Raw genomic sequence first — 14,265 nt, 5'->3', positions numbered from 1 at the left:
GATATACCACTGAGACATTTATTCACTCACCAACATACCCACAGACACACTAACTCACCCATAAAGCCCTTCCCAGATGCACTTTTTAATCCATTCAACCACTGAATCACCCACTCAGACATCTATGGACAGACTCATACACCCCTACCCACCACACAGACACCCAGGGACCCAGACAGATACTCAGACAACAAATCAATAACATATCTAGACCCTCATGTAGCTATTCAGCAACCCATGAAATTGCTTACACACCAATGGAGAGACTAATACAGACTTTCACACAATTTAGTCACTAACCCATGCATTCACTAAGACATGTTCAATCACTCACTTATACAGTCAGTCATGCACCGAAATAATTCCTTTAGGCACTTGTAAATGTATTCATTCTTCAATACACCTTGGCATATATATATATATATATATACAAAATATTTAAACTTTACAGAAACACACATTCACTGGGTGATGTCATTTGAGGTGTCATCAGTGATGTCACTGATCATGTCATGAGTGACATAATTTGTGACATCATCAGCAGTGCATTCCGGGCGCGAGTTATAGTTAGCTCAACTAACTATAAAAGGCGAATTTCTCTGGTTTTATAGGAGTCAAATGTTCAACTAACTATAACATCCCTGAAACCTATGTTTTTTTTGTGAATTTCTAAGATTTTTTAAATGCCAATTCCTAACTGTATCGTGCCTCAAACATTTTCAGTGAATTTCTAAGGTTTTTTTAAATGTTAATTTCATATTTTAATGTTTTCTAAAACCTATATTTTTTCACGAACATTTGGCCCCCTCCTACAGGTGATTAATGCACACCTCCAGCCTATGCTCACATACGGTAGCGAACCCATGCAAGGGAAGGACGCCAATGCTCTAGACAAAATAATCAGCAGAACATATAGGGCAATCTTCCGTCTGCCAAACTATGTCTCTCCTGCCCAAATCTGTCTCGAATTTGGCATCCAAAAACAAACGGTAGAGAGAAGAGGCGCCTATATAAAATGCTGGCGCCAAATCAAAGGCTCGGAACGAGGAACCCTAAACGCTCACCTATGGACAGAACTGTCAATACGATCAAATTCACCCGCTAAGAAATACCTTTTAAACTCTTTGGAATATCTGGACCTAACCAGCCTTTGGGAGTCATCAGCTGACAACAACAGCTTCAAAAAGGTGGTAACAAAAGTTACTAAATTAATATCATCTATTGAAGATAAAGAAACACTGGCCAAGAGGGCACACGGATGGGTCGTGCTGAAAGATTACAATGTCCTGAAACCGCATAAGTATCTGAAAATGGGCCTCACGTGGAAGACAAAGGATACATTTCTAAACCTGCGCTTTGGAATCCTACCAATTCTACCTCACTTGGCACCATGGAAAAGGAGGCCAGACGAACATCTTTGCCGTCTTTGCAAATCAGGGAACGAGGATTTAATCCACATAATCTGTATCTGCCCTAACCTGATAGACATAAGGCGCGCTTTATTTCGACCACTTTGGAATCAAAAAGGTGTAAAAAGCTGCAGGCAAGCCGTGATGACATGCTTCAACCCAGAAGAGGTCCAGTTAAATTGCAGACTGACGAAGTTTTTTGACATTGTATCTACAAGACTTACTCAACTACACGGCACAGTGATCAACGGCATCTAATAACTCGCCAATCAAGAAATAGTCTGCCAAGGTCCTACCATGCCAAAGCAAGCTGAGAACATTGACTCACACTCTCAATTTTCACGAAAAGGGTTAGAGACCCTGTAATCGAGAACGATAACTCCATATGGTATTATATACCTTTTACTCCTTAACAATACACGCGTTTCTAAACTTATAACGATTTTAATGATGTACGTTTTATATTGTGAGTTTTAATTAACTGTACAATAAAGTAAACCTAAAACCTATATTTTTTCACATTTTTTGTTATATTTTGGAACTATATTATACTTTTTTTTAACTTTAAAAATTATGTAATGTTTTATATCTTCCCCCAAAAATATGTATATATATATATATTTTATTTTTTTGGGGAGAAAACTGCACTCCCATACCGGTAGCGCACCAAGCTCCATCACCACACGAATCCTATCCGCCATATTGCTAAACTCGTAAATGATGCGCATTTCGTATCAGACGACTTCGTGGCACCGCGTCCCGCCTAACATCATACACGCATGAAGTCACCCCAGCTGCTACTTTGGTATCCGACGGGTACGCAGTACCAAGCCACGTGTTACATCATGTACGTATGAGGTAGCGCACGTAGCATATGCGAAGAGTACCCGTTGCCAGGCCCTGTGTTACGTCACAGACGTATAGTGTCGCGCCGGGTACGCCATTCCCTCTTTTGTTTTGTCTCAAAAGTATATCTAAATAACTTTAAACAGTATATGAGAGCAAGCGATAATCTAAAATATTTTAAACATTTATATATTTCTAACTGTAATAAACTTATATATTTTGTCAAAATTGCATCGGGTGCGGGCTCCTTGCGCGCTCGGTGCGCGATTGCCATGTGACCTTAAAAAAAAGCATTTGATGGCTTCATAACATTTCCCATTGTAACAGTTGGACAACCCCACGCATTTTACTCATTCTCTCTACAGTATACTACACGCAAAGATCATCTTGATCAATATTCATGGTCTGTACATTAGCCTTCCACATGTGACTGCCAAGCATCTCAAACGTTCCATCAAAAAACAAATGTGTTACACAATGCCCCTGGTGTGTGTGTGTAGGGGGGGGGGGGGGAGGTATTATTGTGCTCCCTTTCGGCCTGGGTATTCGTGGCTCTAAGAAGTATCAGGAACCACGAACAGAGTGCACATCCTAGATCACATGTGACGAACAGTAAACAGCAATGTGTAGATTTCTTTTGCTATTCGCTCTGTTGTCAGACTACACCAATATAGTAGTGTGTTATCTGTGTGACTTTCAGATTCACATTTGCCGTGCATTGCTTGACTGTAATGAGCGTTATCACTGTGTATGACGTAGCCTTACTGCTGATCCTCCCTCCATCCAAGCACATTCACATGTGTACGCTTCGCGATAGCAACACTTTCAATAATACTACACACCATTGACACACTTGCCTGCGCATATCCACAACCTTGACAACGATATGTGATGTTCTGCATTAAATCTTTTCAAACACCATCTCATTCGCGATAGTTGCTGCCCTCCCGACACATGCTACACTAATGTAAACTGCACACTTTGCGAGATCAAAACTACAAAAGAAACACACATAAGTACACTTCCTGGCCAGGCAGGAACTGAACAATGACCAGGTCTCCGGAATAATTATTCACACCCCTACGCTGGCCTGGCGTACGCAAGCCCAGCCCACTTTACGTACGTGTAAATAGGATAACCACGACCCCACATATCCCTCTTCTTCCACACTCCCTCAGGTGATACGGCCGCATCCACCTCGCATATCACAATGCGCAATAAAAAAAAGGGATCCATGAGGTGTACACCATCCCGGCATTCAAAACTGGCTCTAAATTGTGAGCTCTACAGCGAGTCGTCTTCGAAAGGGATCCATGAGGTGGAATCATCACTCCAGCTGAATTTTGAGCACTGCTGCCCGTGTTTGCTCACACAACAATGATAGCAGGTGAGTATAGCGACCTGGGTGCACAGGGGCTACAATTGAGCGCGGCAGGAGGGGTGGGGTGTATCAGCCTAGCTGCGCAGGTGCGTACAAGCAATGTTGCTGTGCATAATGATGTGATCTCTGACCTCATTCAGTCACATCTCTGTCTCATTTTAAGGACCTGCTGGACCATACTGTAGGCCTGAGCCAGCGGACAGCGCTGCTCTACAGACACGTGGAATTGGCTTTTAGAGCACTGTAGTGAGCTCGTTACTAAGTGCACATGCACACAGCCATCCACCACTGCATTACACGTGCAAATTATACTTCTACCATGCGCTCTGTTCCTTTCTAGGTGTACCTCCGTATAACGTATTATTATTTAACCTTGTGAATTCTCGTGCGCTTCAACTCCTCTTTGAACCAAAATTACCACTAACAGTTGGTTGATCGTACTTCAAAAACGAATGATGCACTCAACTCTTGTTTTCTATCAAGCATGAAATAAACCTTCATTTACCTCCAGACGTTTCCACCATTAAATTATTTCTCCTTTTTCAGGCACTGAATAGATTGGTTCAAGATGGGAGAAGCGGGAGCACACCCCGCGATGATGCCCTGGGCATTCTGGCGCTTTCAATAATGGTATCAAGACACCGTCCCCGACCGGAGACCTGCTCTCCTACCGTACAAACGTACCCTGGACTCGGAGCTTGTACCAAAATGTCATGGGACACACCAGTGGTGGCAGGTGAGCAGTGAAACCTCTGTGTGCAAGACCTACAATTGAGCACAGTGTGGGGGCAGGAGCTGGGGTGCAGCACCCTGTGTGCACAGGTGCATGCAAGCGATTTTCCCGTAGCTAATAATGTAGGACTATATTATCAAGAACAGCGATAACATTATCGCCACTTTAGCGGCAGCAAACTGACCCTAAAGCGACGATAATGGGCTTGATAATATGCCCTTGTGAATTTCCATAGAAGCCCAGGTTCACACCAGAACCTGGGCCTCTATGGGAATTCACAAGGGCATATTATCAAGCCCCTTATCGCCGCATTATCGGCAGTTTCCTGCCGCTAAAGCGGCGATAAGGGGCTTGAGAATATGCCCTTGTGAATTCCCATAGAAGAACCTGGGCTTCTATGGGAATTCACAAGGGCATATTATCAAGCCCCTTATCGCCGCTTTAGCAGCAGTTTCCTGCCGCTAAAGCGGCGATAATGTTATTGCCGTTCCTTGATAATATGGTCCCTAATCTCTGGCTTACACGTTTCATTTTAAGGACTTGCTGGACCACACTCTTTCTCGCGGACCCCAGCGTCCTAGACAAACGGGTGACGGGAGGGTAAACACTAAGGGCTGGGTGCAGTAGGCCGACGCTCTGTCTCCTCCTCCCTCTCTTCTTTTAACTCTCCCTCCCCTTCTCCCGATGCCCCCTCCCTCCCATTCTCACTATTGTCCTTTCATTCGGACTACCTTTCTTTACCTCTTCCACATAGCACACATATTTATGTTTCATTTTTGTCTTGCAGGTTTTTTACGCTGCTTCCACTGGAGTCCAACCCACGTTTTTTAGATTATACTGTTTGTTCTATTAAACGTACGTTTCTATTTATTTTTGTTTTTAATAAAGGTACTTTTTTTTTCTTCAAATAAATAACTGAGTGTATAGGTCTTTTTTTGCCAACACTTGTCTATAGTTTATTGTGAAAATCATCTGCTTATAGGAGATTATGAGGGCAAACCTTTGTAATATTACAGTGCACCTACCAAACAATTAACTGACTATTACATAAATGAAGCCTGGGTAATTATACAACTACAAGAGTTCTATGAGTGTATCACTTTATAACACCATGAGTACTGCCCGTGTGATTACAGAACCAATAACAAAAAAACAGGTGCTGGACAGAATGCAGAACAATGTCATACATTCACCCCAATACAGATATCTGGGCCTAAATCCATCGTTTTTTTGCTCACCATGCCATTCCAGTTTGAACCAAGCCATATGCAAATCAGTCTTGACCCTGTGCCCCATGTGTACAGTCCAGCCCGAACTGCCAAGCCAGGTCCTCCCTGGACTGGAAACAAGCATCCAAGGACCGGTTTCGGGCTTTCAGCCCTCTTCAGCCTGGATAGCTTGATTCCAGTGGCATGGAGACCACGGGACTCACGTCTGAGCATACCCGTCCCACTCGGGGTGACAAATGCAAAAACAACAGGTGATGGACAGAATGCAGAACAATGTCATACATTCACCCCAGTACAGATATCTGGGCCTAAATCCATCGTTTTTCTGCTCACCATGCCATTCCAGTTTGAAGCAAGCCATATGCAAATCAGTCTTGACCCTGTGCCTCATGGGTACAGTCCAGATCGAACTGCCAAGCCAGGTCCTCCCTGGACTGGCAACAAGCATCCAAGGACCGGTTTCGGGATTTCAGCCCTCTTCAGCCTGGATAGCTTGATTCCAGTGGCATGGAGAGCATGTGTCTCACGTCTGAGCATACCCGTCCCACTCGGGGTGACAAATGCAAAAACAACAGGTGATGGACAGAATGCAGAACAAGGTCATACAATGTATGTATGACATTGATCTGCATTCTGCATTCTGTCCATCAATTGTTGTTTTTGCATTTGTCACCCCGAGTGGGATGGGTATGCTCAGACGTGAGTCCCATGCTCTCCACACCACTGGAGTCAAGCTATCCAGGCTGATGAAGCCTGATAGCCAGAAACCGGTCCTTGGAAGCTTGATTCCGGTCCAGGAAAGACATGGCTTGGCAGTTCGGGCTGGACTGTTCCCATGAGGCACAGGGTCAAGGCTGATTTGCATTTGGCCATGTCTGACCTGGGGTGGTGTGGAGTGCAAAAAAACGATGGATTTAGGCCCAGATCTCTGTACTGGGGTGAATGTATGACATTGTTCTGCATTCTGTCCATCAATTGTTGTTTTTGCAATTGTCACCCCGAGTGGGATGGGTATGCTCAGACGTGAGTCCCATACTCTCCACACCACTGGAGTCAAGCTATCCAGGCTGATGAAGGCTGATAGCCAAAAACCGGTCCTTGGGTGCTTGATTCCGGTCCAGAAAAGACATGGCTTGGCAGTTCGGGCAGGACTGTTCCCATGAGGCACAGGGTGAAGGCTGATTTGCATATGGCCATGTCTGACCTGGGGTGGTGTGGAGTGCAAAAAAACGATGGATTTAGGCCCAGATCTCTGTACTGGGGTGAATGTATGACATTGTTCTGCATTCTGTCCATCAATTGTTGTTTTTGCATTTGTCACCCCAAGTGGGAAGGGTATGCTCATACGTGAGTCCCATGCTCTCCACGCCACTGGAGTCAAGCTATCCAGGCTGATGAAGGCTGATAGCCAGAAACCGGTCCTTGGATGCTTGATTCCAGTCCAGGAAAGACATGGCTTGGCAGTTCGGGCTGGACTGTTCCCATGAGGCACAGGGTCAAGGCTGATTTGCATATGGCCATGTCTAACCTGGGGTGGTGTGGAGTTCAAAGAAACAATGGATTTAGGCACAGATCTCTGTACTGGGGTGAATGTATGACATTGTTCTGCATTATGTCCATCAATTGTTGTTTTTGCATACAGAACCAATAAGGCCACTGCCTAGGACCCCCGAGGCTTCAAGGACTGCCAAGGCCCACCCTGCATATTTAAGTAAAGCCCCGGAGTGTGGCGATCCCCAGACTTCAGTTGGCCTCGAACCCTCCGAACAATTACTAAACAATACCCGGGAAGGTGGCGGTCCCCTAGGCTGCGAAACGTCTGTGCCCTTAGGCGCCTAATTTACATGTGACATTAAGATCCCCAGAACTCGCTTTTTTTTAATGTTTTTTTTCTCTCCATTTTTACCATCCGCATCCCCTCTATTAAAGCGATATGAGGTTTTCCTCCTCTCGCTTCAAGTAGTCAAACAAGGATTTGCTATCACAGGGTGGAAGCCATGCACCAGCCCTCTGTAAGCAAACACAAATGTCCCACGAATGTACACCCCGGGACATTGTATGAGCTGCACCTGAGAGGTCACCCTCCCTAGGACCATGATGCATTTGTAAGCATAAACGCATACTAAGACTACTTACACACGTGTAGTACAGCGACCAAAATGTAGTGAAGAAGCAGAGTAGTGAAGAATCAGAGGAAGTGCAAAATCAAAAAATATAAATCCTACCAGAAGTCGGATGACATAGTTCAATGAGCCGACAATCCTGGCATGAGTAGAAACAGCTACATGAAGAAAACGGGTCTTCAGCACACCCAAGCAATTTTGAAATATTGGTGAGTGGTGCCTTCTTTTTACCTTCTCCCACTCGTCACCAACTGTATGTTGTGAGGAGGCAGACAGCAGTGGATCCAATAAGTAGATTTATGACAGGAAAACAAGAAACCTGAAACAGCCACCAACAGGAGCAGACAGAAAAGCAACCATGTTCTTCAGCACCGTGTACAAACTCCGCAAGGTTCCCCTCATTACAGCCCTACATTCTAACATTACATACTTCGATTCTTGTAGAATTACATACTAACATTCTAATATGACTTACATTGGAATACTACACAGACCACATGACTGTACAGCAATGAGCTCATGGTTTCATCCACAAGTCTTGACACCGGTAGGGGTGAGTAGTTCGCTTCCCACTCCCTGTATTGTATAAACACAAACTAACACTACTTCCACAAGTATGCTTCAGCGCCCAGAGCACATCACTTTACAGCAATGAGCTCACAATTTAGGCTCACGATTTGTTTAATCCCAGAGTCTTCACACCAGTAGGGGTGAGTAGTTTGCTTCCCACTCCCTATATACTGTAAACGCATACTAACACTACTTAAACACTTATACTACAGCGGCTAGTATCCTACAACGCCCAGAGTCCCATCAATTTACACCAATCAGCTCGGTTTGATCCCTGACTCTTCACACAGGTAGGCGTGAGTTCTTCGCTTCCCACTTCCGGTACAGTATAAAGGCACAGTACAGGTCAGTAGTTCGCTTCCCTCTCCCTGTATGGTATAAACGCCTACTAACACTTCTTGCACACGTATACTACAGCGCCCAGAGCTCATCCCATTACAGCAATGACCTCGGTTTCATCCCCAACTCTTCACACCGGTAGGCGTGAGTACTTCGCTTCCGGTATACTATAAACACACGTAGCGGTCAGTAGTTCGCTTCCCACTCCCTGTATGGTATAAACACCTACCTACACTACTTGCACACGTATGCTACAAAGACCAAACCACATCACTTTACAGCAATGACCTCACGGTTTAGGCTCTCGGTTTCATACAAGAGTGTAGCACCATATCAGCACCATGTCACTCTGAGCAACACCGCACGTTCAGAGTACTTTGCTTCGCACTCCCCCACAGCGGTTACAGTGCATGTTTGCAGCTCCCTCGGCCCGAAAGCAATGCCGTCTGCGGCAGGAGGTGGGAAGCCAGCAGGGACCGCGGGGACAATATCGGCCCAAGTAGGGGGGCCTCGTGGGACCCTTACCCATTTTTTTTTAACATATGTCTTGGCCCCAGGAGATGGGGTCCCCAGGGCCAAAATCTGCTTCAGAAGGGGAGCCACGCAGCACCCCTCCAAGAAAGAAAAGAAAAGAAAAAAGATTTGGCAGGTCCCTGGGGCAAAGCCAGCCATGGGAAAGAAGCAACCCCCCTTTCCTTCAAAAAGAAAAAAAAGAAGGAAAGAAAGAAAGAAAATGGGGTCCTGAGGAATCCAGGGCCAAAATCGGCCTGGGGAGTGGGGCTGTACAGCCCCCCTCCCCCTAAGAAAAAATATACAAAAAGAAAGGTCCCTGGGGCAGAAATCAGCCTCAGGAGGGGGGCAGCGTGCACCACTCTTTATTTTGTTTTAAAAAAAATAAGAAATGGGTCAGGAGCCGGGGGATGGGGTCCCTGGGGCCCACAATGGTTAAAAGGAAGGGGGGGGCACATAGCTTCCTCTTTTTTTAGGAAGGGGGCTAACAACTGGCGGCCGCCCCCCTTCTCCGCTACTCTGCAAACACGCCTCCTGGCGTGCTCTTGGTTCAGGGATGAAGTCCCCTTCGATGCTGAGGGTCTTTAGGGGCCAACTAGCCCCTCTGTAATCCCCACATAGTCACTCATAGACCCTCTAATTCACTAATACAGCCATTGACATATCCACTCATAAAGCCATGCAGGCACGCGGTCGTCAGTAGGTGGTTAGTTAGTTTCCATAGGCAAATCATTATTGTTTTGCCAATGACTTAGACGCTGTTTGACGGACCCTCATGGAATTTTCAAAGCTAGTTTGCTACTCACTTCAGCTGTTTTGAAAGTTTTAGGGTGATCCGTCAAGCAGGGGCCGAGTAAAAGGGAGGTTCCAAAAAGCATTTTTCGCCATGTTAATTTCCATAGGAACTTTAGACATGGCTACTGCCTGAACTGCTGAATGTAGTAACACCAAATTTGGAAGAAATGTAGACATTGATCCAGGGAAGTGCCTTTTTGGTATTTGGTGTAAATATGATCAGTACTTGGAGTTATTGAAAGAAATGTTCAACTGTATATATAGGGACGCGGAGGATCCGAAACACCTCATCTGATTGGCTGCCAACATTTCAAACCAGGAGTCCCACAGAAAAAAGTCTTTTTTTTAAAGTGAAGGGGGCAGGTAACAGCAAACGCCTGCTTCCAGCAAGCGAGAGCAGACATAATCCTCTTGCTAGCTGAAAGCAGAGCAGAATTGCTTTCAGACACAGGGAGCTGCATGTTTAGCAGCTCCCCAAGTCAGAAAGCAATGCCGGTTCCTGCAGGAGGCAGGGAGCGGGCAGGGACCATAGGGGCAATGAGGCTCTCCCGGGGTCCCAGTGGAGATATGGCTAGGCTTCTGGAGATAGGGTCCCAGGGCCAAAATCAGCCAATGGAGGGGGTCAAACAGCTATCCTCAGTCTAAAAAAGGACAGATCCTCTTCTGGGAACCGACGAAACATCTGTGAGCAAAACCAGTTTTCTCTCTTGGAAACTAGGATTGGTGTTCCAGGAGCCACAGTGAGGACATGTTTTTAATTCACAATACTCTTTCTCATTCATGTAAGGAAAAAAGCCTGGCATGGCGAGGTAACTGTGAACTCCCAAGAGCAACAGCAGTTTATCAGGTGATTCAATTTCCATACTTTTCTACTGCAGATTCCCCACAGAGTTCCAATGGACAGCCAGCATGCTCTCATTCAGCATTTCTGAAATAAAGTGGACTTCTGAACGCCATGGTATTGGAATTGGAATTGGAACTTCTAAATTTAAAGCCTTGCCTAAGAAGCAGGCTGAAGAAAATGAGCACTGAGAGGTTAACGCACATATGAAAACAAATGTTTTAAAAATGTGTGGGGATGTCCAGCCTCCATTTTCCACATCCATTTCCACAGACTATCCATCCTCTCAGTTGCTTAACACTTCCTTATTTTAAAATAGGAGTATTTCGTTAGACAAAGATAATGAGCGAACCTACTAGTAGACATCGCACATAAAGATGAATAGATGTGTGTTCCCATGTGTAGTGAGACCATCGGAATGAGTTTCTCCTTGAACGTTTATTATGTTGTTTTTTTTACTTTCTACTCCCATTTGTCAGTATTTGAATCTCCAAGCATGACTGTGCACTACATTCAAAATAATTTATTGAGTTTTCTACATAATAAAAGATTTTAAAATAAATGCAGATTGTCTAGATGTCTTCTACTATAACTTACATGACTATTCAAAAGATTTTTTTTAAATAAGTAACATTTAAATCTGATAGAAAAATAGGACAGCTATTTTAAAACAATGACAATTGTCATGGGCTACGCACTCTTCAGAGACTGAAAACACAAACACCTGGATAGGGACAGTTTTGGCGACTTTTATATAAAGAATATGTAGCAACATAGATGAGAACAAATTACATGAAACTTTTCAGCTTTCTGCACAGGCAAGTGAATGATTCTAAAGCTGTATTTTCCAGGGACACTTCTCAAGGGGAATGAACATTCTGGGAGTTCAGTGAAAACTCTAGGTCTTTGCTAAAACGCTGTGATCTTTACAGAAAGATGGTAGAACACTGTGATCTTTACAGACGAATGGTCAGTGAAGAAGGTGTGGGGATATGTGATTTGACCATGAAATTGGGCTTATGTCAGCAAAAGCTAAAATGTCCAGGGTAGATATGGCCTGGCCAAGCCCAATAAAAATTCAGTATTTTGAAATGCAATACCTTTCTGCCATCATGCTTTAAGGAGCGTAGCTCATGTTAGGACTTTAATCATATATAACCATGGCCACTGGAATTATGCATCAGGGGAGAGGCAAATTATGCAGCAGAGTTGAGTAAATTATGTGGAAGGAAAGGCCAAATTATGTGGCGTAATGTAGCACATTTTGTGATAGTAATACTTAGTTCTTTAGACATTTTAACTCAAGTTAACACTGTCTGGGTGTTGGGTGCACCTCATTAGTACCAATTTATCTCCCAAATATAGCAATAAGCAAAAGAGAGGTGGCCAGTCAATCTTTGCAAAGGGCCTTCCCCTGTGCAGCAAAACATGTCGCTGCAATTTTAGTACTTTTTGAACCGTTTGAACTTCAAACTTTTTTTTGTTAAAATCTGAAGATCATGCAGATGATGGATTATGTGGCAAATGAGAGAAATCTATAATTAAGAGAAAAACATTGCGCCTGCACAATCACATAATTCCAGTGGCCTTGTCTATAAGCTGTATACGCAGATCAAAGTGTTTATGCTTTTGTGCATTTTCTTACCTGTGAACAAAGGCTTAGAATATCCGATTTCATAGTTTATAGAATCTTCATGTTCTTGGATTGGAGAATCAGCACTGTAAATCAAAAAAAGGTGTTTACTTCGATATAGAGGACTATAGCTAAATAATTAAAGCAAAACTGATTTGAAAATGCTGTATACATTAAACTTTTAACAAATTGCACTGGTATGCACCTCAACAGTAAATGCTTCTTAATGAATAAATTGGTCTATAAATTTAAAGACCGGTTGTCAGTCTAAAACAATGGAGACACAGAATTAACTACTGCACTCTTTTAGGCCTAGGCCCATTTACTTACGGTATTCACATGGGGCATTCTTCCTCTTTGAACAATGTCATCTAATACAAGTACTTTTTTTCCTTTCTTTTAAACTTTTTATTTGCGACTACAGTAGGACATACATCTTGTCATTACCATCATGCACAAAACAGTCTTTTTTAACTTTTCGCCCCTACTATTCCCAAAACCGGCTTAAACAATATTAGCTTCACAATTACAGTGTCTGAAGTAATCAGGAAAAGGGAAAGGGATCTAAATTCTAGGTACAAAGTGTGCGAGAAAACCTCAGTTAAAAGACATTGTTATGCAACACATCAGTATACAAAAGCCGTATTTTGCAAATTGTGTAATAGATTAAGCCCGTACCCGATCCCTCACCCCTCCACCCCCCCACCCCCACCCTTCAAGCTGTACGTCTCCTGGCACCCCAATACCAACGGGCAACACTTCGTGTCGTGAATAACGGGCTATGTTGGAATGTTGCGTAAGGCACGTCAGGGACCACCACCGTGTGTATGTGATCGTGTGCCCACACCCTGCTCGCTCCGACACTCACAAATAAGTCTCCCTTCTACAACCCATCGACCTGTGATGGCCCCAGTTCCATCTCTTCCAATTCTAACAACATAAGTTTCCAGTCCTGTGCAATTGGATACTTCCGCCGTCCTTTCTCCTCTTCCCGGCGTAAGGCCATCCCTTCTGTCCTGCCCCATCTCAACAGGTCAGCCTGCCACACCGCTACTCCAGGTGATCTGGGGGACTTCTATCGCATTGTCAAAGCTCTAATTGCCAATAATAAAGCCAGGTCTAAAAATTTCAATTGAGCCTTATGGTGTTTAGGACGTCTACGGTGCCCCACCAAACAATACAGCGCCACCTTTAGCACCGTCAGAGCAGTGACAGTATGTAGGATATGACAAATTTCCCTCCAGTAACCGCGTAAGTGCGGGCACGCCCAGAGCATGTGAAGGAGGCCAGCCTCATCCGCCTTACAGCGAGGACAATGGTGGGGGGGAATCCGGGAACATTCGGTGTAGTCTTCGGGGGGTGAGGTATGCCCTATGCAACACCCTTACCTGAATAAACTTAAATTTAACGTTTCTAGACACCTTCCTGGGGTGCTCGAGGACAACCTTCCATGCCTTTTCGGAGAGGACCTCCCCTGTGTCTTGTGTCCATATGTTTCGAAGCGTAGTGAGGGATGTGGCTGCATGTTCCCTAATCCCAGTATATAGCCATCGCACCAAATGGCCACCCGCCCCCATATAATAGAGTAAGTGCACCAATTTGTGTTGTGCAGGTTTGATCCGCTGTGGGGCCCATGTACGTCTTATGTAGTGTGACACAGTGGCATGTAGTAGGTATAACCGTTGTGGAGCCCGTGTGGTGTGTAGAAAGGAGTCGTGATCCACTAATATGTCATCCCCAAAACAGGCTCCTACATCCCCCATCCCAGCTTCCGCCCAGGGCAATAGCCTACGTTGGTTCAGTCGTCCCTGCGGAGTTGGAATGCCTAACAAAGGAGTGATCTTCTTCTAGGTCCC

The 14,265-nt window shown here is 44.6% G+C and overlaps 1 protein-coding gene across 1 annotated transcript in view; it reads right to left on the bottom strand.

Annotated features, from left to right (window-relative positions):
• TOPAZ1 (testis and ovary specific TOPAZ 1) overlaps window positions 1-14,265 on the bottom strand; it is a 2,142,665-nt gene that overhangs the window by 1,862,349 nt on the left and 266,051 nt on the right. The window contains exon 3 of the mRNA XM_078663910.1: window positions 12,422-12,495. Within this exon, the coding sequence (XP_078520036.1) occupies window positions 12,422-12,495 (74 nt within the window). The remainder of the gene's footprint in view (window positions 1-12,421; window positions 12,496-14,265) is intronic.

This window comes from Lissotriton helveticus, chromosome 10 (genome assembly GCF_964261635.1).
Source record: "Lissotriton helveticus chromosome 10, aLisHel1.1, whole genome shotgun sequence".
Lineage (NCBI taxonomy): Eukaryota > Metazoa > Chordata > Amphibia > Caudata > Salamandridae > Lissotriton > Lissotriton helveticus.
This window is presented reverse-complemented; position numbering and strand designations above follow the sequence as displayed.